This window comes from Myotis yumanensis, unplaced genomic scaffold, assembly GCF_028538775.1.
Source record: "Myotis yumanensis isolate MYYU_CA2020_CCGP unplaced genomic scaffold, mMyoYum1.0.hap1 SCAF_16, whole genome shotgun sequence".
NCBI classification, from domain to species: Eukaryota; Metazoa; Chordata; class Mammalia; order Chiroptera; family Vespertilionidae; genus Myotis; species Myotis yumanensis.
Genome location: NW_027223767.1, coordinates 14855254 through 14882506, shown reverse-complemented (window position 1 = coordinate 14882506; position 27253 = coordinate 14855254). Strand labels below are relative to the sequence as shown.

At 43.1% G+C, this 27253-nt stretch overlaps 1 protein-coding gene and 1 pseudogene across 3 annotated transcripts in view; one reads left to right on the top strand and one right to left on the bottom strand.

Annotated features, from left to right (window-relative positions):
- LOC138993990 (NACHT, LRR and PYD domains-containing protein 1-like) overlaps positions 1 to 27253 on the top strand; it is a 90822-nt gene that overhangs the window by 4958 nt on the left and 58611 nt on the right. For all 3 annotated transcript variants that reach the window (XM_070393553.1, XM_070393551.1, XM_070393552.1), the window contains exons 2-4: positions 16161 to 16262; positions 16991 to 18599; positions 22225 to 22395. In XM_070393553.1, the coding sequence (XP_070249654.1) occupies positions 16161 to 16262; positions 16991 to 18599; positions 22225 to 22395 (1882 nt within the window). The remainder of the gene's footprint in view (positions 1 to 16160; positions 16263 to 16990; positions 18600 to 22224; positions 22396 to 27253) is intronic.
- LOC138994518 (cytoplasmic protein NCK2 pseudogene) lies at positions 9414 to 15787 on the bottom strand (annotated as a pseudogene).

The window sequence follows — 27253 nt, the reverse complement described above, 5'->3', positions numbered from 1 at the left end:
TAGAGTACATGCACCACATGTTCAAGAAGCAAGAAGAAACAGATGAAAAACTCAACTACTTATGCAAGAAGCTAGAAGAAACAGATGAAAAAATCAACAACTTAAGTAAGTCCCAAGAAGAAATGAAGAGCGACATAGCTGCAATAAAAAACACCATTGAAAGTATCAACAGTAGACTGGGAGAAGCGGAGGACCGAATTAGTGAATTAGAAGACAAGGAAGCAAAACACACTCAAACTGTACTGCAAATGGAGAAAAAAATTAAAAGACAGGAGGAGAGCCTAAGGGAACTTTGGGACAACATGAAACGAAACAACATACGAATAATAGGGGTGCCAGAACAACAGAAAGATGAACATGGATTAGAAAACCTATTCAAAGAAATAATATCAGAAAACTTCCCTGAGGTGGGGAAGAAAAAAGTCACACAAGCCCAGAGAGTCCCAAACAAGGTGAACCCGAAAAGACCCACACCAAGACACATCATAATTACCATGGCAAATGTTCAGGATAAAGAGAGAGTCTTACAGGCTGCAAGAGAAAGACGAAAAGTAACATACAAGGGAGCTCCCATTAGATTATCAAATGATTTCTCAACAGAAACTCATCAGGCCAGAAAAGAATGGACGGAAATCTACAAAGTGATGCAAAGCAAAGGACTGAATCCAAGAATACTCTATCCAGCAAGGCTATCATTCAAAATTGAAGGGGAAATAAGAAGCTTCACAGACAAAAAAGGGCTAAGGGAGTTTATCACCACCAAGCCAGCCATGCAAGAAATGCTAAAGGGACTGGTGTAAAAAGAAGAAATATCAAGCTCAGAAAGAAAACAGCCACACACACACAAAAAAAGAAATGGCTACAAACAAGTACCTTTCAATAATAACTTTAAATGTAAATGGACTAAATGCTCCAAATAAAAGACATCGAGTGGCTGAATGGATAAAAAAACATGACCCATACATTTGCTGTCTACAAGAGACCCACCTCATTAGAAGGGACTCACACAGACTGAAAGTGAAGGGATGGAAAAATATCTTTCACGCAAATGGAAAGGAAAAGAAAGCTGGGGTAGCAATACTTATATCTGACAAAATACATCTCAAAGTGAAGGCCATAACCAGAGATAAGGAAGGCCACTTCATAATACTAAAGGGATCAATACAACAAGAAGATATAACCCTGGTAAACATATATGCACCCAATGCAGGAGCACCCACATACATAAGAAAACTTCTGGAAGATATCAGGGGTGAGATCGACAATAATACAATCATAGTAGGGGAATTTAATACACCACTGACATCACTGGATAAATCCGCTAGACAAACAATCAGCAAAGAAACAGCAATCCTAAATGACTCACTAGATCAGATGGACTTTATTGACATCTTCAGAACACTTCACCCCACAGCTGCAGAATATACATTCCTCTCAGGTGCTCATGGGACATATTCAAAAATAGACCACATATTGGGTCACCAGCAAAGTCTCCACAAATTCAAGAAGGTTGAAATCATAAAAAGCATCTTCTCAGACCACGATGGCATAATGTTAGAAATAAACTACAATAAAAACAACCCAAAATACTCAAACACTTGGAAGCTGAATAGCATGTTATTAAATATTGATTGGGTTACCGATGACATCAAAGAAGAAATTAAAAACATCCTGGACACTAATGACAATGAAAACACAACAATCCAAAACCTCTGGGACACAATGAAAGCAGTCCTGAGAGGGAAGTTTATAGCTCTACAGGCCTATCTCAAAAAACAAGAAAAAATGGTAGTTAACCATCTAACTCTACAACTCAAAGAATTAGAAAGAGAGCAACAAGAAAACCCCAGACTGAGCAGAAGGAAGGAGATAATAAAGATTAGAGCAGAAATCAATGAAATAGAGACCAAAAAAACAATACAGAAAATCAATGAAACCAAGAGCTGGTTCTTTGAAAGGATAAACAAGATTGACAAACCCCTAGCCAGGCTCACCAAGAAGCAAAGAGAGAGGTCCCAAATAAACAAAATCAGAAATGATAGAGGCGAAATAACAACAGACCCCACAGAAATACAAATGATTGTTAAACAATACTTCGGGCAACTCTACTCCAACAAACTAGACAACCTGGAGGAAATGGACAAATTCCTAGAAAAATACAACATTCCAAAACTCAATCAGGAAGAATCCAAAAACCTCAATAGGCCAATAACTATGGAAGAAATTGAAGCAGTCATCAGAAAGCTTCCAGCAAACAAAAGCCCAGGGCCAGACGGCTTCACAGGGGAGTTCTACCAAACATTCAAGGAAGAACTAAAACCTACCCTCCTCAGACTACTACAAAAAATTCAAGAGGAAGGAACACTTCCAAGTTCATTCTATGAAGCCAGCATCACCCTAATACCAAAACCAGGTAAAGACATCACAATGAAAGAGAATTACAGGCCAATATCCCTCATGAACATAGATGCCAAAATCCTCAACAAAATCTTAGCAAATCGGATCCAGCAGTACATCAGAAGGATCATACACCATGACCAAGTAGGATTTATCCCAGAGATGCAAGGATGGTACAACATCCGTAAATCAATAAATGTGATACATCACATAAACAAATTGAAAGAAAAAAACCACATGGTCATATCAATTGATGCAGAAAAGGCATTCGACAAAATCCAACACCCATTTTTGATAAAAACTCTCAGAAAGGTGGGAATAGAAGGATCGTACCTCAACATAATAAAAGCCATATATGACAGGCCCACAGCCAACATCATACTCAATGGTCAAAAACTAACACCATTTCCCCTAAGAACAGGAACAAGACAGGGATGCCCACTTTCACCACTCCTGTTCAACATAGTACTGGAAGTATTAGCCATTGCAATTAGACAAGAAGAAGAAATAAAAGGCATCCAAATTGGAAAAGAGGAAGTAAAACTGTCCTTATTTGCAGATGACATGATATTATACATACAAAACCCAAGAGACTCCATCCAAAAGCTACTAGACTTAATACATGAATTTGGCAATGTAGCAGGATACAAAATTAACCCCAAGAAATCTGAGGCATTTCTATACACCAATAATGAACTTTCAGAAAGAGAGATTAGAAAAACAATCCCATTTACCATAGCACCAAAAAAATTAAGATACCTAGGAATAAACTTAACTAAAGAGGTTAAAGACCTCTACTCAGAAAACTACAGGACGTTGAAAAAAGAGATAGAGGAAGACATAAACAGATGGAAGAATATACCATGTTCTTGGATTGGTAGAATCAACATCATTAAAATGTCCATACTACCCAAAGCAATCTATAAATTCAACGCACTTCCCATTAAAATACCAATGGCCTTCCTCAAAGATCTTGAACGAACTCTCCAAAAATTCATCTGGAATAAAAAAAGACCCCGAATATCTGCAGCAATCCTGAGAAAGAACAAAGTAGGTGGGATCTCAATGCCAGATATCAAGCTGTATTACAAAGCCACTGTTCTCAAAACTGCCTGGTACTGGCACAAGAACAGACATATAGATCAGTGGAATAGAATAGAGAGTCCAGAAATTAGCCCGAACCAATATGCTCAATTAATTTTTGACAAAGGAGGCATGAACATACAATGGAATCAAGATAGTCTCTTCAATAAATGGTGTTGGGAAAATTGGACAGATATATGCAAGAAAATGAAACTAGACCACCAACTTACACCATACACAAAAATAAACTCAAAATGGATAAAGGACTTAAATGTACGACAGGAAACCATAAAAATTCTAGAAGAATACAAAGGCAACAAAATCTCAGACATATGCCAAAACAATTTCTTCACTGATACAGCTCCTAGGGCAGTTGAAACTAAAGAGAAACTGAACAAATGGGACTACATCAAAATAAAAAGCTTCTGCACAGCAAAAGAAACCATCAACAAAACAACAAGAAAACCCACCTCGTGGGAAAACATATTTGCCAACGTCATATCTGATAAGGGCTTAATCTCCAAAATTTATAGGGAACTCAGACAACTTAACAAAAAGAAGATAAACAATCCAATCAAAAAATGGGCAAAGGATCTAAATAGACACCTTTCAAAAGAGGACATTCAGAAAGCCAAGAGACATATGAAAACATGCTCAAAGTCACTAATCATCCGAGAGATGCAAATCAAAACAACAATGAGGTACCATCTCACACCTGTCAGAATGGCCATCATCAACAAATCAACAAACGACAAGTGCTGGAGAGGATGTGGAGAAAAAGGAACACTTGTGCACTGCTGGTGGGAATGCAGACTGGTGCAGCCATTATGGAAGGCAGTATGGAGGTTCCTCAAAAAATTGGAAATGGAACTCCCATTTGACCCTGTTATCCCCCTTGTAGGAATATATCCCAAGAAACCAGAAACACCAATCAGAAAGGATATATGTACCCAGATGTTCATAGCAGCACAATTCACCATAGCTAAGATCTGGAAACAGCCTAAGTGCCCATCAGTAGATGAATGGATTAGAAAACTTTGGTACATCTACACGATGGAATACTATGCTGCTGTTAAAAAGAAGGAATTCCTACCATTTGCAACAGCATGGATGGAACTGGAGAGCATTATGCTAAGTGAAACAAGCCAGTCAATGAAGGAAAAATACCACATGATCTCACTCATTCATGGATAATAAAGACCATTACAAACTTTTGAACAATAATAGATACAGAGGCAGAGCTGCCTCAAACTGATTGTCAAACTGCAGTGGGAAGGCCAGGGAGGGTTGGGGGGGAGGAGAGGGGGGGTTAAGAGATCAACCGAAGGACTTGTATGCACCCATATAACCATAACTAATGGACATAAGACACTGGGGGGTAAGGGAGGGCAGGGGCTTGTCAAGGGCGGGAGGGAAAAAAGGACACTTATGTAATACCCTTTGTAATACTTTAAGCGGAAAAAAAAAAAAAAAAAAAGACTCAAAATAGAAAAAAAAAAAAAAAACACCATAAGAAGAATGGAAAAACCAGGGTGGTGGGGTCAGTAGGCCTAGGAGTGATCTTTCAGGAACATTCCAATGTTGAGGTTACACCCCCTCCAATTTGAAAGATGGGTAAACTGAGATCCAAGCAGGCCAGGCAGGGAATCTTACCCAACCAGATGCCATGTGTAACATGGTCCTTGGCCAGGCACAGCTGGGGTCATAATAACTCTGAAGTTCCCTGGGGTCTGGGTGGTCCAGAAAGTTCCAAGGAAGACTCTGTTCTCCAGGTGAACCCCAAGAGGAGGGTAGGCCTATTCCTCAGCTCAAGCCAGTCCCCTCTCCTGACTTCTCTGATTTCAGCCTCCACATACGGAGTCACCTGGGCTGGAAATCTCAGCTACACCTTTGCCTCTTTCTCCTTTCATGCCAGCATCCAAATCTACGCTCACACAGCACTTGGAAACAGCCAGGGCTGGAACCCAGACCCAGTGATCTCTCCCTCCACCCTGCTGCTGCTTTGTGAGGACCTCACCCCCAGTTTCCATGTCCCCTTTTCTCTTCCTTCTGTGCCACTCTCCCTCCTCCTGCCCCCAGGCCCTGGCAGTGATGGTTACAAGCTCAAGCTTCATTGTCTGACATAATAATAGCTAATCCTGCTCTCTTTGGTTTTCATTTGCATTGAATATTTTCTATCCTTTTCCCTTAGCCCAAGTGTGTTTTTTAAGCCAAAGAGAGTCTCTTGTAGGCAGCATATAGTCAGATCTTGAATTTTATTGTGCTTTGTTTTTTTTTTTTTGTTTGTTTGTTTGTTTGTTTGTTTTTTTAATATATTTTATTGATTTTTTACAGAGAGGAAGGGAGAGAGATAGAGAGCTAGAAACATCGATGAGAGAGAAACATCGATCAGCTGCCTCCTGCACATCTCCCACTGGGGATGTGCCCGCAACCCAGATACATGCCCTTGACCGGAATCGAACCTGGGACCCCTCAGTCCGCAGGCCGACGCTCTATCCACTGAGCCAAACCGGCTTTGGCTACTTTGTTTTTATTTTTAATCCATTCAGTCACTCTATCTTGTCATTAGAGCAGGTAATGCTTTTTATTCAAATTATTGATAGGAAAGGATTTATCCATTGTTTTTGTAGCTGTTATATACTTCTTTTATTCTTTCTTCCTCTCTTGCTGTGTGTGATTTGATGAGTTTCTATAGTGGTATGCTATGATTCCTTTCTTTCTCATTTGTGTATCTGCTAGTGGTTTGTCTTTGTGTGTACCATGAAATGTTCATAAAATATCATATAATTATTAGTCTATTTCAAACTTATAACATCTTAATTTCAATCACATGTAAAAATTATACCCTTTTATTCCTTCATTGTGATCACAATTTACATCTTTTATATTGTGTATCCATTATCCAATTATTTTAATCTGCACGAGATATTTGCAGGTGTGTGTGTTTGTGTGTGTGTTTGCATGAGTTATTTTTAATACTTTTGTTCTTGTTTCCTCTTGGAGTTTCATCCAATAAATTTATTATTTCAATATAATAAAAATGTTGTGACAGAAATTAACACACATAACTAATAAATTTGTTAAACTCCTCCCTTTAGGCACAGAGTATTCAGTAATGGCTCAGTCATTGCTGTCACATCATTGAGTCAGAGTTTACCAAAGATAATCACACATAGTTTTGCCATAATATTTTTATTACAATAGCCAGAAAACTGAGCATGCAGGTTTAGGAGGTGTCAAGACCCCTTCTTCAATATAGGAGTGTCTTCTCAAGGCTGTTTATATTTTTTAAAACATATTTTTATTGATTTCAGAAAAGAAGAAGAGAGAGATAGAAACATCAATGATGAGAGAGAAACATTGACCGGCTGCCTCCTACAAAGCCCCCTACTGGGGATTGAGCCCACAACTCAGGCATGTGCCCTTGACTGGAATTGAACCCGGGATCCTTCAGTCTACAGGCTGATCCTCTATCTACTGAGCCAAAGCAGATAGGGCTCAAGGCTGTATATTTAAATAAAGAAGTTCAAATGTAAAGAGAAAAGAATGCAATTTCTTCATAAACATTCTGACTCCTATTACCAATCACATATTCTTTTGTAAACATTGAAACACTTACCTGTAAAGAAAATTTAAACATACACACACACATACACACACACACACACACAGTGGCCAGATTATTATGACCACCTGACGTTTGTAGGCAAATTAGCTGTAATTTCGCGCTGAAGTTGCTAGAGGGCCAGACCATTATAAATAGGGAAGCAAGTTGTTTACCACGACAGTAGAAGTGATTTTTTTCTGAAGATATGCGTAAACAACGCTATTTAACAGCCTTTGAACATGGCATATATATACACTGAGTGGCCAGATTATTATGACCACCTGACATTTGTAGGCAAATTAGCCATACACTGCATCATATGGGATATGGAAGTCGAAGGCCTGTTCGAACACCTTTGCTGTCTGCAGTTACCAAGATAAAACGTCTCCAATTCTCACAGGAACACAAGGATTGGACAGTCGAGCATTGGAAAAAAGTCATGTTGTCCAATGAGTCACGTTTCCAGTTGCATCATGCAGATGGCAGAGTGAGAATTTGGCAGAAACAGCATGAAAGCATGCACCCTACATGCATGAGTACAACCCTTCAAGCTGGTGGGGGCAGTGTTATAGTTTGGGGCATGTTTCCCTGGCATGATTTGGGCCCTTTAATTCGTGTGGAACAACATCTGAATAGCACAACATACCTAAGTATTGTTGCTGATCAAGTTCATCCTATCATGTTGATGGCGTATCCCAATGGAGATGGCTTCTTCCAACAAGACAATGCACCATGCCATGGTGTTCATATTGTGCAGGAGTGGTTTCAAGAACATGAGGGAGACTTTACCTTGCTTAGGTGGCCCCCACAATCACCAGATTTGTGGGACGAAGTTAAAAGAACCATCAGGCAGCTGGTTCCACAACCATCAAATCTCACAGAACTGGACAGTGCTATTCATCAGGCATGGTGTCAGATTCCTCTCATCACCTTTCAACATCTCGTGGAGTCAATGCCAAGAAGAACCTCAGCAGTATTGAAGGCAAAAGGTGGCCCAACAAAGTACTGATGGGGTGGTCATAATAATCTGGCCACTCAGTGTATATATATATGCCATGTTCAAAGGCTGTTAAATCGAGTTGTTTACCCATATCTTCAGAAAAAAATCACTTCTACTGTCGTAGTAAACAACCTGCTTCCCTATTTATAATGGTTTGGCCCTCTAGCAAATTCAGCGTGAAATTATAGCTAATTTGCCTACAAATGTCAGGTGGTCATAATAATCTGGCCACTCTGTGTATGGTATGTCTGTGTGAGTTAAGTGTTATTAGCTACCCTTCCCTAAGATCAGGTGTTTTCCTTAATCATTTGTATTAGTGTCCACAAATGAGCACAGATACATATTACTTTGAGAATTAAATACATAATTGTGAAATTTAAACAAGCCAGGGAAGGGGGTAGACAAGAGGATAATGCATAGGCAGGAAGTGTATTTGGGGGTAAAGTACCAAAACATCTGTCTTTCCAAGTGAGCTATCCGTCTTCCAGGTTGAATTCCAAGGAAATTCTTTCTTTATTGCAAGCACAACCCCAAAGGCACTGGACAACTTCCTCACTACTGTCTCACTGGTGGATCCAGTATTGCTACCAGCAAACTTGTTCACTCCCTGGACAGTCACAGAGCCAAGTATGGGCAAAGGACCCCAACAAAGGCTGCTGGGACCAGGGACCTTCACCATGAAGGGCACTTGGGTCACTTCACCAAGGGCAGCTTCAGTGCATCTCCATTGGCCCCACTATCGGGGTGCTGACAGTATAACTGTTTGGAGAATCTATGGCTGTTTCTAATTGAGAAGAATAAACTGGACAAACTTGCGCTCTTCCATCTTTCATTCTCTAAAACTGACCACAGTAGAGAGGGGTGGCATTGGACCCTGGAATGAGGGCCTGGGATGGCAAGGGGGAGGCAGTTAGAAATAAAGAACTTGGACAGAAACATCAACCAGGCAAAGGAAGCCAGTAGGGCAGCGGTTCTCAATCTGTGGGTCGAGACCCCTTTGGGAGTCAAACAACCCTTTCACAGGGGTCACCTAAGACCATCAGAAAACACATATATAATTACATATTGTTTTTGTGATTAATCACTATGCTTTAATTATGTTCAAATTGTAACAATGAAATTGGGGGTCACCACAACATGAGGAACTGTATTAAAGGGTCTGGGCATTAGGAAGGTTGAGAATCACTGCAGTAGGGGAAGAACCACTGAACAGATGAGACCATAGGGGAGCCAGTGACCCACCATGTCTTCTTAAAGCCACCCACTCAGCTCTGGGTTTGTAAGTGTGGCACCAAGGCCTGGAGGTGGCAGGGCCCTGGGAGGACATCACTGAAGCACTCCGATGAGGTACAGCTTCTCCCCATGCTCACTGGTGAGGATGGGTGCCTTTTTGTAGTGTTCCACCACCTGTCCCTGGTTGGAAACCTCCATTGCCTAATGCAGTAGATACCATATTTTTCCATGTATAAGATGCTATTTTTTTCTAAAATCATTAGATTGGCCCGAGCTGGTTTGGCTCAGTGGATAAAGCATCGGCCAGCGGACTAAAGGGTCCTGGGTTTGATTCCGGTCAAGGGCACATGCCTGGGTTGTGGGCTTGATCCCCGTGTGGGGCATGCAGAAGGCAGCCAATCAACGATTCTCTCTCATGATTGATGTTTCTATCGCTCTCTCCCTCTCCCTTCCTCTCCGAAATCAATAAAAATATGTAATAATTCTTTAAAAAATAAAATAAAATCGTTAGACTGAAAATCGAGGTGCATCTTATACACAGATGTCAGCTGAGGAGGGAGCCTCATTAGTGTGTAGCTGCCCATACCTTATCAAACAGGCTTCCTCCAATCACGAGCCTTATTGTTACTGACATCAGCTGATGCTATAATTGGAGGTGGAGGTGGAGAGTGTGGACTGGAGCATTCTGAGCCTATAAAGATGTCAAAAAATAAAGGTAAATACTGGTAAGCAATTGTCTTACTCCACAAAATTCAAAGTGAATGTAAAAAGTTATGCAAAAGAGCATGAAAATAGAGCTACAGAGAGACAATTTGGACTCCCTCCCACTGAGTGTATGATCAGAGAGTGGAAAAAACAGGAAGAACGACTCCTTAAAATGCCAAAAACGAAGAAGGACTTGAGGAGAAACCAAGATGGCAGCATAGGTAAACACCGGAGTTTGCTGCCTCGCACAACCACTTCAAAAATACAACTAAAAGATGGAACGGACATCATCCAGAACCACAGGAAGGCTGGCAGAGTGGAAATTCTACAACTAGAAGGAAAGAGAAAAGCATACCCAGACTCAGAGGAGGTGCGGTGCGGAAGTAAAATACTAAGGTACAGAGGCGTACACAGAGCGGGCTGGTGGCTGAGGTCCCGGTTGTCATTTTCAATCAGGAGGGAGTCTCAGGCTCTGAGCTCCAGTTCCGGGCGAGTCTCTGGGGACCCAGACTCATACTGGAGAAGCGGGACTGTCTGGCATGGGTTGGAACTCGAGGGCAGCTTTCTCTCAGAAGGGCTTGCAGCAATTGCCGAGACACTGAGAAGCAGGGACTCTGAGAGCAGCCATAAGTGCTAGCCCCGCCCTGTTGATCCCATGGGACCCGCCCTGCCCAAGCCCTGCAGGGAGGCTTTTTCTGGATAGCCTAAGGCAAGGCTAGATTAGCACCTCCCTAGAGATCCAGGAGCCAGTATACCCAGAGGTCAGAGTGGGACCATCCAGTTTGAAGCTCCATGGAACCATAAAGGACACACTCAGGGGGCAGACTCAGTGAGCAACAAAGCCCCATTGAAGCAAGTCTTGCCCCGGAGGGGTGTCTCCGGCACAGAAGTTCTCCCACTGCAGACACAGCTGATTCTCACAACCAATTGGCCTGGAGGTCAATTCCTCCCAGTGATACCTACAATAATCAAGGCTTAACTACAACAAGACTGTGCACAAAGACCACAAGGGGGTGCATCAAGAGTGTCCTCCTCAGGTAATCAGGAAGGCTGAACCACTGGGCCCTAGAGGACACTTAGCACAGAAAACCACTTTATCAACACAGGGAAGCATAAAAAATGTGGAGACAAAGAAACAAGACACAAATGACAGAAATGGAGGAAAGCAAATGACTGGATATAGAGTTCAAAACCACACTTTTAAGGTTTTTCAAGAATTTTCTAGAAACTGCCGATAAACTTAATGAGATCTACAAGCAATCTAATGAGACCCTCGAGGTTGTGATAAAGGACCAACTAGAAATTAAGCATACACTGACTGAAATAAAGAATATTATACAGACTCCCAACAGCAGACTAGAGGATCGCAAGAATCAAGTCAACAATTTGAAATACGAAGAAGCAAAAAACACCCAACCAGAAAAGCAAAATGAAAAAAGAATCCAAAAATACGAAGATAGTGTAAGGAGCCTCTGGGACAGCTTCAAGTATACCAACATCCGAATTATAGGGGTGCCAGAAGAAGAGAGAGAGCAAGATATTGAAAACCTATTTGAAGAAATAATGACAGAAAACTTCCCCTACCTGGTGAAAGAAATAGACTTCCAAGTCCAGGAAGCACAGAGAACCCCAAACAAAAGGAATCCAAAGAGGACCACACCAAGACACATCATCATTAAAATGCCAAGAGCAAAAGACAAAGAGAGAATCTTAAAAGCAGCAAGAGAAAGAAAGTCAGTTACCTACAAGGGAGTACCCATACGACTGTCAGCTGATTTCTCAACAGAAACTTTGCAGGCCAGAAGGGAGTGGCAAGAAATATTCAAAGTGATGTATGCCAAGAACCTACAACCAAGATTACTTTATCCAGCAAAGCTATCATTCAGAATTGAAGGTCAGATAAAGAGCTTTACAGATAAGAAAAAGCTAAAGGAGCTCATCACCACCAAACCGGTTTTATATGAAATGCTGAAAGGTATTCTTGAAGAAGAAGAAGAAGAAGAAGAAAAAGGTAAAGATACAAATTATGAACAACAAATACACATCTATCAACAAGTGAATCTAAAAATCAAGTGAATAAATAATCTGATGAACAGAATGTACTGGTGATTATAATAGAATCAGGGGCATAGAAAGGGAATGGACTGACTATTCTTGGGGGGGAAAGGGGTGTGAGGGATGCAGGAAGAGACTGAACAAAAAATCGTGCACCTATGGATGAGGACAGTGGGTGGGGAGTGAGGGTGGAGGATGGGGTAGGAACTAGGTGGAGGGGAGCTATGGGGCGGGGGGGAGAAGAACAAATGTAATAATCTGAACAATAAAGATTTAATTAAAAAAAATAAAATTAAGGGCATAATCCTTTGAAGAAGAAGAAGAAGGAGGAGGAGGAGGAGGAGGAGGAGGAGGAGGAGGAGGAGGAGGGGGAGGCCTTAAGAGGAAAAGCAGCAAAAATGGGAGCAGAGGCTTAAGACTTGGGCTATGGAGCAGCACCAGAGTGGCTTATGTGTGTCAACCAAGCTTATTCAATGTCAGGCAAGAATGTTTGCAAGCAAAATGAGTATTGTTGATTTTACAAGAGGGAAAATGGTACTTCAATTTCATGAGGAGAGAAGGGTTGGACATGAGAACGTGAACAAAGTTAGCTCAGAATATGGCACCAGTTTATGAGGATTATCTCACATATATATATACAGTGACTCAGAAGACAGCAGTGATATAATAGGAGTTGAAGAAATTGATATGTCTGGAACTGATAGTGATGAAGAAGAGAGCAGTGATGCAACAGAGGCTGAATAAAGTGATAGGCTGTATGATATCATAGTACTGGTATGTAAACATTACCTGTTGTAATTACTAAATAAAAATGTGTTTTGTTTTATGTCTAAAATATTGATTTCTTAATTTGGGGTTGGAAAAGTGGGGGCCATCTTATACACGGGGGTGTCATACATGGAAAAATATGTTATTCTTCACAAGCTGCACCTTGAAATGTTCATTCCTCTCTGATGCTTTGAGAGACACATGACAAGTCACTGGGTGAGGATTTGCTGTCCCCAATAAGGAAGTCACCCTCTGGCATCCCTATTGAGGGCACATGTGGCCTGGTGGCGTTTTATTTCCATAGTACCTGCAAAGCACCCACTGCCCTTACCTCAGGTATGTAATGTATGGGGCATTTGACGTGGACAGGGCAGGCCTGTGGCTGAAGACCACAATGTAGTTTGAGGGGAACAAGGCCTGCCTGCTCCCAGGCATTTTTGCATTTCCCCCTCTCCTGATAGTTCTTGGGCTTCTCAATTGCCTTCATGGTCTCTCTCTTCTGGAAGTTGAGTTTCTCGGTGGCCAAGCTGAAAGGGTACAATTTATGGACCACATGCAGGATGCAGTGCCCTGGCCTTTGCTTGGGGATGAGCCCTGCAGAAGGCTGAGGAAGCTGGGGGACTCGGTGGTCAGCTTGTCCACCTCCTCAGAAAGTGGTTTTAGGGGAACAAGCCCAAAGGCCAGTTGTAGCTGCCACACCACCAGCCATTGCTGCACTCCTCATGACAGTGACACCAGGCGCCTTTACCAGGATTAGTTCATCTACCCCTCCATCATGTAGGCAAATTTTCACAGTCCAGGATGTTAAGGTCCTGGATGCAGTTGGCACCACCTCCCCCCATTGTCAGGGTACTTAGCATTGGTGCTGGGTATTAGGGACAATCCCACATGCTGGTCTTACTCTTGGTATTGCCGAGGCATGGTGTGTCCTTCAGGTTCTTCATGAGGGAGCCCTTCTTCAGGCCGTTCTTCCTCTCCACATAGTTGGACAGCACTGTGGCCTGTTCTGTTGGCCACGTCCTCACCTGCCACCACATCTTGGAGTCATTCAGCAGCCACATACACTGATTCTTCTTGATGTAAAGTTTTTGGTCCTTCTGGACAATTTAGTCTCCTTGCCTATAACAATAACTTCTGTCATCTTTCACAGAGCCCTTTGGCACTCAGTTAGGAGAGATAACTGGCAAAATACAATTCCTCAAAAGATGAATGTTTGCTCTGACTGGTTTGGTTCAGTGGCTAGAGCGTCGGCCTGCAGACTGAAGGGTCCCAGGTTCGATTCCAGTCAAGGGCATATAACTTGGTTGCGGGCACATCCCCAGTAGGGGATGTGCAGGAGGCAGCTGATCAATGTTTCTCATTGATGTTTCTAATTCTCTATCCCTCTCCCTTCCTCTCTATAAAAAATCAACAAAATATATATTGTTTTAAAAGGTGAATGTTTTAGCTGATTGCACCTCTGAAGTTACAAAGCTGCAGGTATTCCCCAAATCCTCAAATCACACTCAAATCTCAGCAGAGAACTGTAATCTGCAAAATCACTTGTACAAAAGGAACATATAAACTCTGAACTGTCTAAAGTGATAGGGCCAATCCACTCACATTCTCACCTAGTCTATGAAGCTGTTACAATGCTAAAGTCAGGTGCCTGATCAGCATCCAATAACCCACTGCATACCCTGAAGAGTTTCTAAGACCAACATTACTGTCCTGTTCTAGTGCCTCCATGGCCCCCTTCACCAGCCCCAGGATTTGCTCCAGCCTGACTACCCCAGCCCCACAGCACTGGCCAATACTTTTGTCTTTGAACCACTCTACTAGAGATATTTACCATCATTACCGTACAGCATATTCTGAATTTGACTATATATTTACCTTTACCAAAGAGATGTATACTTTCACCTGTTTTCATGTTTCCAATTAGCATTCTTTATTTCAGCTTAGAGAATGTCTTTTTGCATTTGTTCTGAGTCAGCTCTAATGGTGTTGTATGAACTCCCTCAACTTTTGTTTACCTGGAAATACCTTTATAGCTCTTTCATTTCTGAACCTTTCCTGGGTCAATTATTCTTGACTATTTTTCTTTCAGCACTATGAATATGTCATGTACTGCCTCCTGAACTGTGAAGTTTCTGCTGAAACTTGCTCATAGTTTTGTGGGAGTCCCCTTGTATGTGATCAGTCATTCTTTTGCTGCTTTCATATTCTCTTTGTCTTTCATTTTTGACAATTTTATTATAATGTGATAGGTGATGTCCTTTTAGAGTTGGATCTGTATCAGAACTTAAGAGTTTCATGTACCTGGATGTACATACTTCTTTGCAGATCTTGAATTTTATATAATTTTCATGTCATGAAATAGTCTTCTTTGACTCTTTCAAACATCCTTAGGACACAGGTTGGTCATCAAGAGTTGGCCATAGTTTGCCAACCCCTGGTCCAAAGCCTAATATTAAAATGTAACTTGTTTGCCATAACCAGTTTGGCTCAGTGGATAGAGTGTCGGCCTGCGGACTGAAGGGTCCCAGGTTCGATTCCGGTCAAGGGCATGTACCTTGGTTGCTGGCACATTCCCAGTGGGGGCTATGCAGGAGGCAGCTGATCGATGTTTCTCTCTCATCGATGTTTCTGACTCTCTATTCCTCTCCCTTCCTCTCTGTAAAAAATCAATAAAATATATTTTTTTAAAAATGTAACTTGTTAGAATTATTGGTGGTGGGGGAGAATTTTGAAAGTTTTACTAAATCAAGAGGATTTAGATATGTGGAATGCAAGCAGATGCATTAAAACCAGGATATTTTGGAGAACATGGCACCAAAAGACCTAAGCCCTCTCTTGGCACCTCAGGCAATCACAGGACTCATATTGGGGTGAGGCAGGGCGGGGGGAAGGGGGCGGGCATAGCCATGACGCAGAGTGGCCATACGGAAGATCTTCATTTTGCCAGAAATGTTTTCACAAGAGACAGTAAGAGTGGATCATTAGATCATGATTCCAGAGGAGGGAGTGAGCCCCTAATATCCTATTCTCACCAAGCTACAGGTGAAAATTGGCCCCAGATGCTCTGAAGGTCCAGCAGGTTTCCCAAGATGAACTGGGTTTCAGGATCCCAGGTGGGTCACTTGCATCATCTCAAACATTCCCTTAAGAAGAAAGTAAGAGTCACTCAAAATATTCTGAAGGGAAGAGGATGTAACAGTAATTCGATTTGAAATCTGACTAAGACATGAGCTTGAGTTCCTTCCCAAGCACACAGTCCCTGACATGTGCTCAGCTTCTCACTGTTCACAAACCCCTTTCTTCTCTGTCCAGGTGTTTTCTCCCGGAAGCAGACCCTGACACTAAATTGGAGAGCAGGTGGCTTATTCAGGAAATGGTTTCCTGGAAGCACCATTAGGAGAGAGAAGAGGGAAGGTAAGGTAAGGTAAGGTAAGGTAAGAATGAAACCTGCATTGTAGAGCAACTGAGGTTCGATGTAATAGGGATCTCCAGGAGACAGCAGAGAACACACGTCAGAGATGTCTCTGCTGGGGGACAGGGAATTGCCTCTGTCAGGGGTTAAGCACTCATCCTGGAGCTTTAATTCCATGGGGTTTCTGGCCTGTCATGCTCATTGCCTTGGAGAGAGCCCTCAGACAGATGACCTGAGGTGATTGTAGCAGATTATCCTTGGCATGTACTTCAGTGGTGGGTGCAAAGAGAGTTCTGTCAGGAATCAATAGTATCTGTTTCACCATCCATTATCTCCTTCACTCGACCATGACCACTTACAATTTATTAATAAAAAATTGTAAGCTCAGTGGAGCTAATAGCTCAGGTCATGGAATTAATGAGAGCAAACAGGGGTGTCCATTTGTTCACTCTTTATCCCAAGCCTCTAAATCAGTGTCTGGCAGTGTTAGCCATTGATTAATATTTGCAGAAAGAAGAAGCATCACACTATGAGAATGATTTGCTCAAGTCAAAACTTGAGCAGGGATCTTCTCCCCAAAAACCCATATTTCCTCCACCATCTGAAAAGAATGTACCTCTATCAGCAGCCACCACAGTGTGTAGCTTCAAGTGACTTCAAAAAACAATTGTGGAATGAATAAATGGAGAAACCATTAAACAAATGTTCCATCTTTCTCTTGTTTCTGTAGGAATCAAAGAAAAATACCAGAACCAAAGAAGAGAGAGTTCCCACCCCACACAGTCATGGAGAAATGAATATTTGCACCAAAAATTCATACAGCTGCTACTTCTATTCAGATCTCAACCCAGGGGCTATGGTGTCCTGAATCAAGAGATAAGTGAACAAATACATTTGATGGAGATTGGAGACTTATTTGGCCCAGGCCTGAGTACCCAGAAACAGCCTCCCACTGTCGTGGTGCATGGAGTTGCTGGAATCGGAAAGTCAACCCTGGCCAGGCAGGTGAGGAGAGGCTGGGAGGAAGGCTGGCTGTTCAAGGACCTCTTCAAGCATGTCTTCTACTTCAACTGCAGAGAGCTGGCCCAGTCAGAGACCATGAGTCTCGCTGAGCTCATCACAAAAGACTGGGCAGCTCCTGATGCTCCCATTGGGCAGATTCTGTCTCAGCCAGAGCAGCTGCTCTTCATTCTTGATAACTTAGATGAACCCAAATGGGACTTGAAGGAGCAGAGTTCTGAGCTCTGTCCACACTGGAGCCAGCAGCAGCAGGTGCACACACTGCTGGGCAGTTTGCTGAAGAAAACCTTACTTCCCACGGCTTCCCTGCTGATCACAGCTCGAATCACAGCTCTGAGAAAACTCATTCCTTCTTTAAAGCATCCTCGCTGGGTGGAGGTCCTGGGATTCTCTGAGTCAGCCAGGAAGGACTATTTCTACAAATATTTCACAGATAGGAGGCAAGCGATAAGAGCCTTTACCTTGGTTGAATCCAACCTGGCTCTCTTCACCATGTGTCTCATGCCCTTGATGTCCTGGCTGGTCTGCACTTGCCTGAAGCAGCAGATGGAGCAGGAGCAACCACTCTCACTGACCTCCCAGACGACCACAGCCCTCTGTCTCCACTACTTTTTCCACATTCTCCAGGCTCAGTCCCTCGAGACCAAGCTGAGGGGCTTCTGCTCTCTGGCTGCTGAAGGCACCTGGCAAGGAAAGACTCTGTTCAGCCTCGAGGACTTCAGCAAACATGGGTTAAATGGGGACAACATCTCCAGTCTCTTAAACATGGGTGTTCTTCGAGAGCACCCTACCCCTCAGAGCTACAGCTTCATTCACCTGTGCTTCCAGGAGTTCTTTGCAGCAATGTCATGTGCTTTAGGCGATAGCGTATTCAAATGTGATAGCTTTAATGAAATCAAATTTATAACAGACTTGACAGATGTATATGACAGGCATGACCTATTTGGGGAACCAACCATACGTTTCCTGTTTGGCCTTTTGAGTGATCAGGGGATGAGCGAGATGAAGAGCATCTTCAAATGCAGCCTGTCTCAGAAGAGGTTTTCCTCTCTGATGCACTTGGTCCAAAGGGAGGTCCTTTTGAAGCAACTGAACCTAGACGCATATTCTTGGCATTTGCTGCACTGTTTTTATGAGATTCGGGATGAAAACTTTATGAAAGATATTTTCACTTTCTATGAAATGAGCATATGTGTCCAAACTGACATGGAGCTCCTGCTGTTCACTTTCTTCTTTAAATTCTGCCACCGCATTGAAAGGCTTCAACTAAATGAAGATGGACAGCACGGACAAGAAGAAAGAACTTCCACTGTATTTCTGTAAGTACTCTCCCTCTCTCCTCTCTCCAGCTCCTCTGTTGGTATCACTGTCCTGGCCACTGGGGGCACTCTCACTAAGCCTGGCCCCAGGGGCTAAAGGATTGATGTAACCAGTGACTTCTAACAGCCAAATCTGACCCCCATTCTCTGTCCACCTAGGATCCTCTGCAGCAGTTTCTGACCATGTGACCTTCCGTCTCTGCTTCTGGGCGGCCTGCTATGGCCCTGCCTCGCACTGCTGCTTCTCTTCCTGTCTCTGTCACAATGGCTACCTTCTCGCTTGGGTGCACTTTCAGCCCCATGCTGACATCAGCTGCCCTCCACCCAGCCCACCTGCCTCTGATTCTCCCTCACACATGCTTCCTTCATGCAACAGCTCACTCAGCTGCATCAGGCACCCCTTTGATGGCTGTTGACTATGACATTGGTCCTAAGTTCTCCCCTGTCTCCTCAGAATGTGTCTATCTGAAAAGGAATCTTTCTTTTTCTCTACAAAACCAGCTTCCCTGTTCGTTTCAATGATGCACTATTGCCCCAGGGACTCCGCTAAAACCCACCATCTTAGTATGACAGAGTAGATTTCTCAAATTACCCTCCAGCACCAGCAACCCTGTTATCTTCCACATCCGGGTTCCCCACCTCAGTGGCAGTTTTGATCCTTTAGTACTTCGAGGTGCCTATCTCCCCTTTAAATGACTCACTCCATAAATGTGTATTAAGAACTGATTTTACACCAGCTCCTAAAGATCACAGATTAGTAAAGCATAGTCCTGTCCACTACAAACTCAAATCTGGAAGAGAAGACAGATATCCATCCAATAACTACAACAGCGTGCAAAGTCCATGGTAAGAGAGGCGTGTACCCCTCCTGTTGGGCAAGAAGAGTGGGGAAGGGGTATTTAGTAAGATGCAGTGTAGAGGTGAGGTAGCTAATGACTGTGAGACTGATCCATCAACCGCCTTAACAGGGACTGAGGAGGGGACAAGGGTCCCAGCAAATTCAGAGAGGGCAGAATAAGTGGCCCGGGGGCCCCTTAAAAAGGAGATCAGCTTACCTGTCACCACAATCGTTACCCAAAGCACTCTCCTGGTGGTGTAAGTCTGTGGGGCCCTCTTGGGACCTGGGCAGCTTCAGTCTTCGGTGGCCGGTCCCAGGAAGTCTGGGAGCTCCAAACCAGATCCAGAGGGTGGCCTTGCTGAGGTCTGACCTGAAGGGGCCAGACTACAGTCTGATTTCCAGTGGCCTTCCCTCCCGAACCTTGGGCAGGACCCAGGCAGGGTCTCAGGTTTGGGCAGGACTTGGTCCTGTGTACTTTCTTGTTGCATTTGAAGCATGGGCCCGGAGGAGGCTTAGCCCCTGACTTACCCTTGGTTGGAGGACAGGCACTTTATTTGGGGTTTATGAGAGTGGTGGCTAGGGGCTGAAAAGCCTTCTTCTGGGCCTCAGCCTTGGCCTGATCTCATCTTCGTTTTTTGGATTTGGGTCTCTTTGTCTCTATCATTAAAAACCTTAAAGGTCATGTTTAAAAGTCTCTTTTGGGGTTTAGTTCCTTCTGGACGTATAGGGTCAAGGTTGGTGTATTTTCTCATGGCCTGTGTAAGGTGAGAGAGGAAGACTGCTGGATTTTCATGTCTTTCCTAGGTGACCTCTGCTTATTTTTAATAATTAACTGCTTTGTGGGTTGCCTTTCTCAGTCCTTCTAGCAGGCAGAGAACCATGTGGTCTCAAGACCTGTGATCTGTCTACTCTTCTTGATAATTCCATTTTGGATCCGGTTAGGGACAACATCTGCTCTGAGTGGGAGAGCAGGGGCTTGCCAGCAGAGAATATTCACGAGGCCCTGGGCATGAGGCCAGATTTGACACCAGCAATCTCCCCAAGGGGGCACTTTAAGACTAAAGCCAGAGTCGGGGGAAGAAGAGAGCCAAAAACTTGCTCCGGAGCAGGTATAAGATAGGATGGTGACAGTGGGATCCGCTGGATAGGGTGGTGGACTCTCAGGCTGTTGAGACAGGAGCTATAGGCTGGGGGACTGAGGAATGGTCAGCGGGATCAAAAGTGGTGAAGGAGGAGGAGGATTTGAGATGGGGGGAGGGGAGGCTTTGAGTGAGGAAGAAAAATCTGTGAGGGAGAGCAGCTGTTACAGAGAAAAGGATGTGTCCTTGAGTGTAAAAAAACCTGGCTATACGGGACCTCAGGCCATCTGCCCTGCTGGCAGCAGAAGTTACCAAGGTCAATGAGAATTTGGAAATCTAAAGTACCATTCTCAGGCCATTAGGACCCATTGTCTAATTTTTTGTTGCTGCCAAGCGGTATTGCAATAGAAAATGAGGTGCTTGGGACATAAGTCCTGAGCGAACCCTAGGGCCTGTAGATTCTTAAGAAGACATCCCAGGGTGTGGTGCAGGGAATGGCCGACTGTGTGTTCCCCTTAAGTGAGAGTCTAGTTTCCCGTGTACACCAAGTTAAAGAAAGGCGTCCCCTTCCTCCTGAGCGTCAGAAACATAGGGGCGATCACACCTCATCAGTAGGCGTCCCCATAGACAGGTGGACCAGGGAACCTGGTTCCCGGGGAGTGTGTCCTGACCAGCACTGGATGTCGGCGAGGGAGTGGCTGTGCAGTCACACCCCAGAGCCTGGCCCCAATTATCCCAGACAGAAAATGCAGGACAGCCCAAAGAGAAAGGGATAAGAGACTGGAGCCACTTACCAGTTAATTCAGTGTCTGCAGACATGAAGGGAAAGATGAATGGAGTTGGGGACATATTGGGTCAAGGTGCTACTGGGCTATCGAGGTGGATTTATCTGGCAATAAAATAGAGATGGCAGTTTGCATCTTGAAAATTTTATCTAATTTATTTGGGAGTAGATAAAATCACATAAATAGTGTGTGACATGTAGAATTTAAATTGGTGGAAATTATACAAGGCAGTCTATCCTATAACTTTCAAACAAAGCCCATCCTCCTCTCCCACATTCTGCAAATGTTCTCTCCTAAATCATTCCCTTTTGTCACCTCTCTCCTGGGGAACCTCTCTATGGTATTGCTATCCTGGGAAGGGGATATGGTCCCACACAAGCCAATCTGGACAACAGTATAGTATATAGTAATACACAAAAATCCCATCACAAAACTACCTTTCAACCACCTCTCCCAGGTTCTGTTCCCACCTCCCATCTCTTCCTTTCCTTTCTGGAAACTGGGACTTTACAAAATCTGTGCCAAAGGAAGAAAGGCATGTCTGCATTGATGAGAGGAAGACTGTCTGCATCCCCAAGGTCTTTGTCAGGCCCTGTGATGGACACTAAAGATAAAAATAAAAAAATGAACATCTGCCTCAGCCCACAAGAAATTCCCAGACTGAGGCAGAAACAGACACACTAAATGAGCACTGCAGTGTAGAATGGCAAGAGCTGTACCATGAGAAACCACAAGGAATGGGCGCAATTAGCCCAGGGTGGTGGGAACAGAGGGGCAGTTCCAGAGACTGATCACCCCTGGCAATAGCCCTGCCCATTGCAGCCTGGCACTCAGAGGGCCAAACCCAATGGTGTAGAGCACAGTGTGCACATAAGACCCCACACACACTGGTCACATCTCCCCTGTCCCTCTCTCTCCATCAGGTACAGCTGGGGCCCGTTTACAGATTCCTGGTGGCAGATGTTCTTCTCTATTCTCAAAGTCCCTGGAAGCCTGCGGGAGCTGGACCTGAGTGGGAACTCTCTGAGCTGCTCTGCAGTACAGAGTCTTTGTGACGCCCTGAAAAGCCCTCACTGCCACCTGGAGACCTTGAGGTAAGTCTGACCTGGGTTCTGATCTGAAACAGGGGTAGACAGGAGATCCAAGGTAGGAGTTGTGTCTAGGATGGGTGTGAGGTCTTTGTTTTTGTTAGGTTTTTAACATTATTTTTTATTTTTCAATTACAGTTGACATACAATATTATATTATTTCCAGGTATACATCCCAGTGATTAGATATTATAAAACTTACTAAGTGATCATCCTGAAAAATCCTTGTATCCAACAAATATTCATTGAGCCCTCTCTGACCATGGCTACTGCAGTAAGCAAACACAGACAGGATTCTATTTCCACAGAACTTGCAAATGATTGACATTAACCACCCAAACAAATATGTAATTACAGGCCCACATAAGGGCCTCTAGTGGAAAATGACCTTAATAAAGTGAATATTGAAGGACATGGGAAGACTACAGAGGGTTTACCTAAGTGAAGCAGGAGGGCAGAATGGTCAAAGGCCCTGTGGCAGGAGGGAGGATGGGCTGTCATGGGATTGAAAGCAGACAAGTGAGGCTGGAGGATGGAGAGCAAAGGAGCCACAGGAGGCTTCAGAGGTCATGAAGTAAGACTGTCTATGCAAGGCCCTGTTGGAATTTGGGGTTGTTTTTTCTAATGCAATGTGATTATAATCAAAAGGTTGATAAAACCAGTACATTTACAAAGTAGAACCAGACTGCCATATAAAACTGGGAGCGGAGGATAGCAATGGTAGAGCTTGGGAAACCAGTTCATAGGAAAGTTTTTGTTTTCCAATAAAGATGGTGAGAGGTTGCACTAAGGAACGTTACCATAGTTTCTGCAAGAAATAGTTGTATCTTGGACTATGGTGTCGGCCATGGAAATGGAAAAAAAGTGAATGGATTTAAGAGATCTAAAAAGAAAGTAAAATCCAATAGATTTGAATTATGGAGAAAGGGAGATGGAGATATAGAAGATAAACTTAGGTTCAGGCCAGAGATATGCATGGAATAGTGGCACCTTCACTGAGATGGAAATCTTGGAAGAGGAGTGAATGGGGGGTGGAATGTCAAGGCTGTGATTTTGTGCAAAATCTTCAAGTTTTTTTGAGATAACCAATGGGAGATGTCAAGCAGGTATCAAATTAACTTCTGTGCAAAAATAAGATGCCCCATAAGACAAATCTCAACAAATTTAAGAGAATTGAAACCATGCAAATTATATTATCTGAACATAATGAAATGAAATTGGAACTCAATAACAAAGGGAAATTTAGGAAATTTACAACAACAGACTCCTAAATAAACAATGGGTCAAAGAAGAAATCACAAGGGAAATTTAAAATGCTTTGAGATGAATGAAAACAAAAACAAAACGTATTTGATGCAACTAAATCAGTGCTTACAGGGAAATGTATATTATCATTGCCAGGATTTTAGAAATAAGGGCTACAACTACTCACCCATTAGAACTGCCAAATCTAGAACACTGACACCACCAAATGCTGACAAGGTTGTGGAGAAAAAGAAACCCTCAGACATTGCTAGTGGGAATGCAAAATAATACGGCCACTTTGCAGAATCCTAGTGAACTAAACACACCCTTACCATATGATCCAGCAACCGTGCTCCTTGGTATTTACTCAAATGAGTTGAAAACCTATGTCCACACAAAAATCTGCACAACAGTGTTTATGTCAGTTTTATTTGTAATTGCCGGAACTGGAAAGCAACCAACTTGTCCTTCAGTAGGTGAGCAGGTAAATAAATCATGGTATATCTATATAATGAAATATTATTTAGTATGTGAAAAAATGAGCTCTAAAGCTATAAAAAGAATGGGCGAGCCTTAACCAGTTTGGCTCAGTGGATAGAGCATCGGCCTGCAGACTCAAGGGTCCAGGTTCGATTCCGGTCAAGGGCATGTACCTCGGTTGCGGGCACATACCCAGTGGGGAGCGTGCAGGAGGCAGCTGATCAACGTTTCTCTCTCATCGATGTTTCTGACTCTATCCCTCTCCCTTCCTCTCTGTAAAAAAATCAATAAAATATATTAAAAAAAAAAAAAGAATGGGCGAAACTTAACTGCATATTACTCGTTGAAAAAAGGACATTCTGAAAAGCTATCTATGCTAATAAAAGGGTAATATGCTAATTAGACTGGACATCTTCTGGATGTCCTTCCAGACAAAGTCATGGTGGTGGAGGCCGAGGCAGAGGCGGTTAGGGGCAATCAGGCCAGCAGGAGAGGGCAGTTAGGGGCAATCAGGCCTCAGGGGAGGGCAGTTAGGGGTGATCGGTCCAGCAGGGGAGGGCAGTTAGGGGCAATTGGGCCAGCAGGAGGGAGCAGTTAGGGGTGATCAGGCCAGCATTGGGGAGCAGTTAGGGAGCAATCAAGCAGGCAGGCAGGTAAGTGCTTAGAAGCCAGTGGTCCTGAATTGTGAAAGGGATGTCCCCCAAGGGGTCCCGGATTGGAGAGGGTGCAGGCCTTGCTGAGGGACCCCCCCCCCCAATGCACGAATTTTGTGTACCAGGCCTCTAGTATACTATATGATCCCAACAATATGAAATTCTTAAAAAGACAAAAATATGAAGACAGTAAAAAGATCTGTGATTGCCAGGGGTTTGTGGGAAGTAAGGATACATATATGGAGCAGACACTATAATGGCAGCTACATGTCATTTTATATTTCAAACAACCATAGAATGTAAAGCACCAAAAGTGAGCCATAATGTAACCTATGGACTTTGGGTGATTATGATGTGTCAATGTAGGTTCACTGATTCCAACAAATTTACTACTCTCTTGCCAGATGTTGATAATGGGGGTGGCTGTGTATGTGGGGGCAAAGGTATATAAGAACTCTCCAGAAAGTTCCAGAGACATAGAAACAGAACAGATTGCAGAACCTCAGAGGGAAGGTGGGAGAGGGTGCCAATTTTGCTGAAAAACTAAAACTATTCTATAAAAGAGAAACAGTCTAGAGCCGTGGTTGGCAAACCGCGGCTCGCGAGCCACATGTGGCTCTTTGGCCCCTAGAGTGTGGCTCTTCCTAAGCCTTAGGAGTACCCTAATTAAGTTAATAACAACGTACCTACCTATATAGTTTAAGTTTAAAAAATTTGGCTCTCAAAGAAATTTCAATTGTTGTACTGTTGATATTTGGCTCTGTTAACTAATGAGTTTGCCGACCACTGGTCTAGAGGATTAAAAATTGTGGCAGAGCCCCCAGAAGACAGACGTTTTCCGCACAGCTGATTCCTACAGCCAGTCGGCCTGGTGGTCAAATCCCCCTAGTGTTAACTACAACAATTAAGGCTTGGCTAGATCAAGACTGCGCACAGAGACCACAAGGGGGTGCACCAAGAAAGCATAAAAGATGCGGAGACAAAAAAACATGACAGAAATGGAGGATATGGAGCTAAGAATCGCAATTTTGAGGGCTTGCCATAAATTTGTGCAGAGCCTCACGAAAACTAATGAGACCCTCGATGCTACGATAAAGAAATTAGAAAGTAAGCATACACGGACTGAAATAAAGAATATTATACCCAATAGCAGACCAGAGCAGCTCAAGAATCAAACCAAAGATTCGACAAAAAACACCCAATTGGAAAAGCAAAATGAAAAAAGAATCCGAAAGTGTGAAGATAGTGTAAGGAGCCTCTGGGACAGCTTTAAGTGGTCTAATATCAGAATTATTGGAGTGCCAGAAGATGAGAGACAGCAAGATATTGAAAACCTATTTCAAGAAATAATGGCAGAAAACTTCCCCCACCTGGAGAAAGAAATGGACTTACAGGTTCAAGAAGCGCAGAGAACCCCAAACAAAAGGAATCCAAAGAGGACCACACCAAGACACATCATCATTAAAATGCCAAGAGCAAAAGACAAAGAGAAAATCTTAAAAGCAGCAAGAGAAAGAGTCTCAATTACCTACAAGGGAATACCCATACAACTGTCAGCTGATTTCTCAACAGAAACTTTGCAGGCCAGAAGGGAATGGCAAGAAATATTCAAAGTGCTGAATACCAAGAACCTACAACCAAGATTACTTTATCCAGCAAAGCTATCATTCAGAATTGAAGGTCAGATAAAGAGCTTCACAGATAAGGAAAAGCTAAAGGAGTTCACCACCGCCAAACCAGTATTATATGAAATGCTGAAAGGTATCCTTTAAGAAGAGGAAGAAGAAGAAAAAGGTAAAGATACAAATTATGAACAACAAATATGCATCTATCAACAAATGAATCTAAGAATCAAGTGAATAAATAACCTGATGTACAGAATGAACTGGTGATTATAATAGAATCAGGGACATAGAAAGGGAATGGACTAACTATTCTTGGGGGGAAAAGGGGTGTGGGAGATGCGGAAAGTGACTGGACAAAAATCATGCACCTATGGATGAACACAGTGGGTGGGGAGTGAGGGTGGAGGGTGGGGTGGGAGCTGGAAGGAGGGGAGTTATGAGGGGAAAAAAGAGGAACAAATGTAATAATCTGAACAATAAAGATTTAAAAAAAAAAAATTGTGGCAGAGTAAGTGGATGCTGCATGGACATGCTCCCAGGCTAGCAATATATTAAAAAGATCATACACCATGATCAAGTGGGATTATTCCAGAGATGCAAGGCTGGTACAATATTCACAAATCAATAAACATGAACCCTCACATAAACAGATTGAAAGACAAAAATCACATGATCATATCAATAGACGCAGAAAAAGCATTTGACAAAATACAACACCCATTTTTGATAAAAACTCTCAGCAAAGTGGGAATAGAGGGAGCATATGTCAACATGATAAAGGCCATATATTGACAAACCCACAGCCAACACCATACTCAGTGGGCAAAAACTAAAACCATTTTCTCTAAGAACAGAAACAAC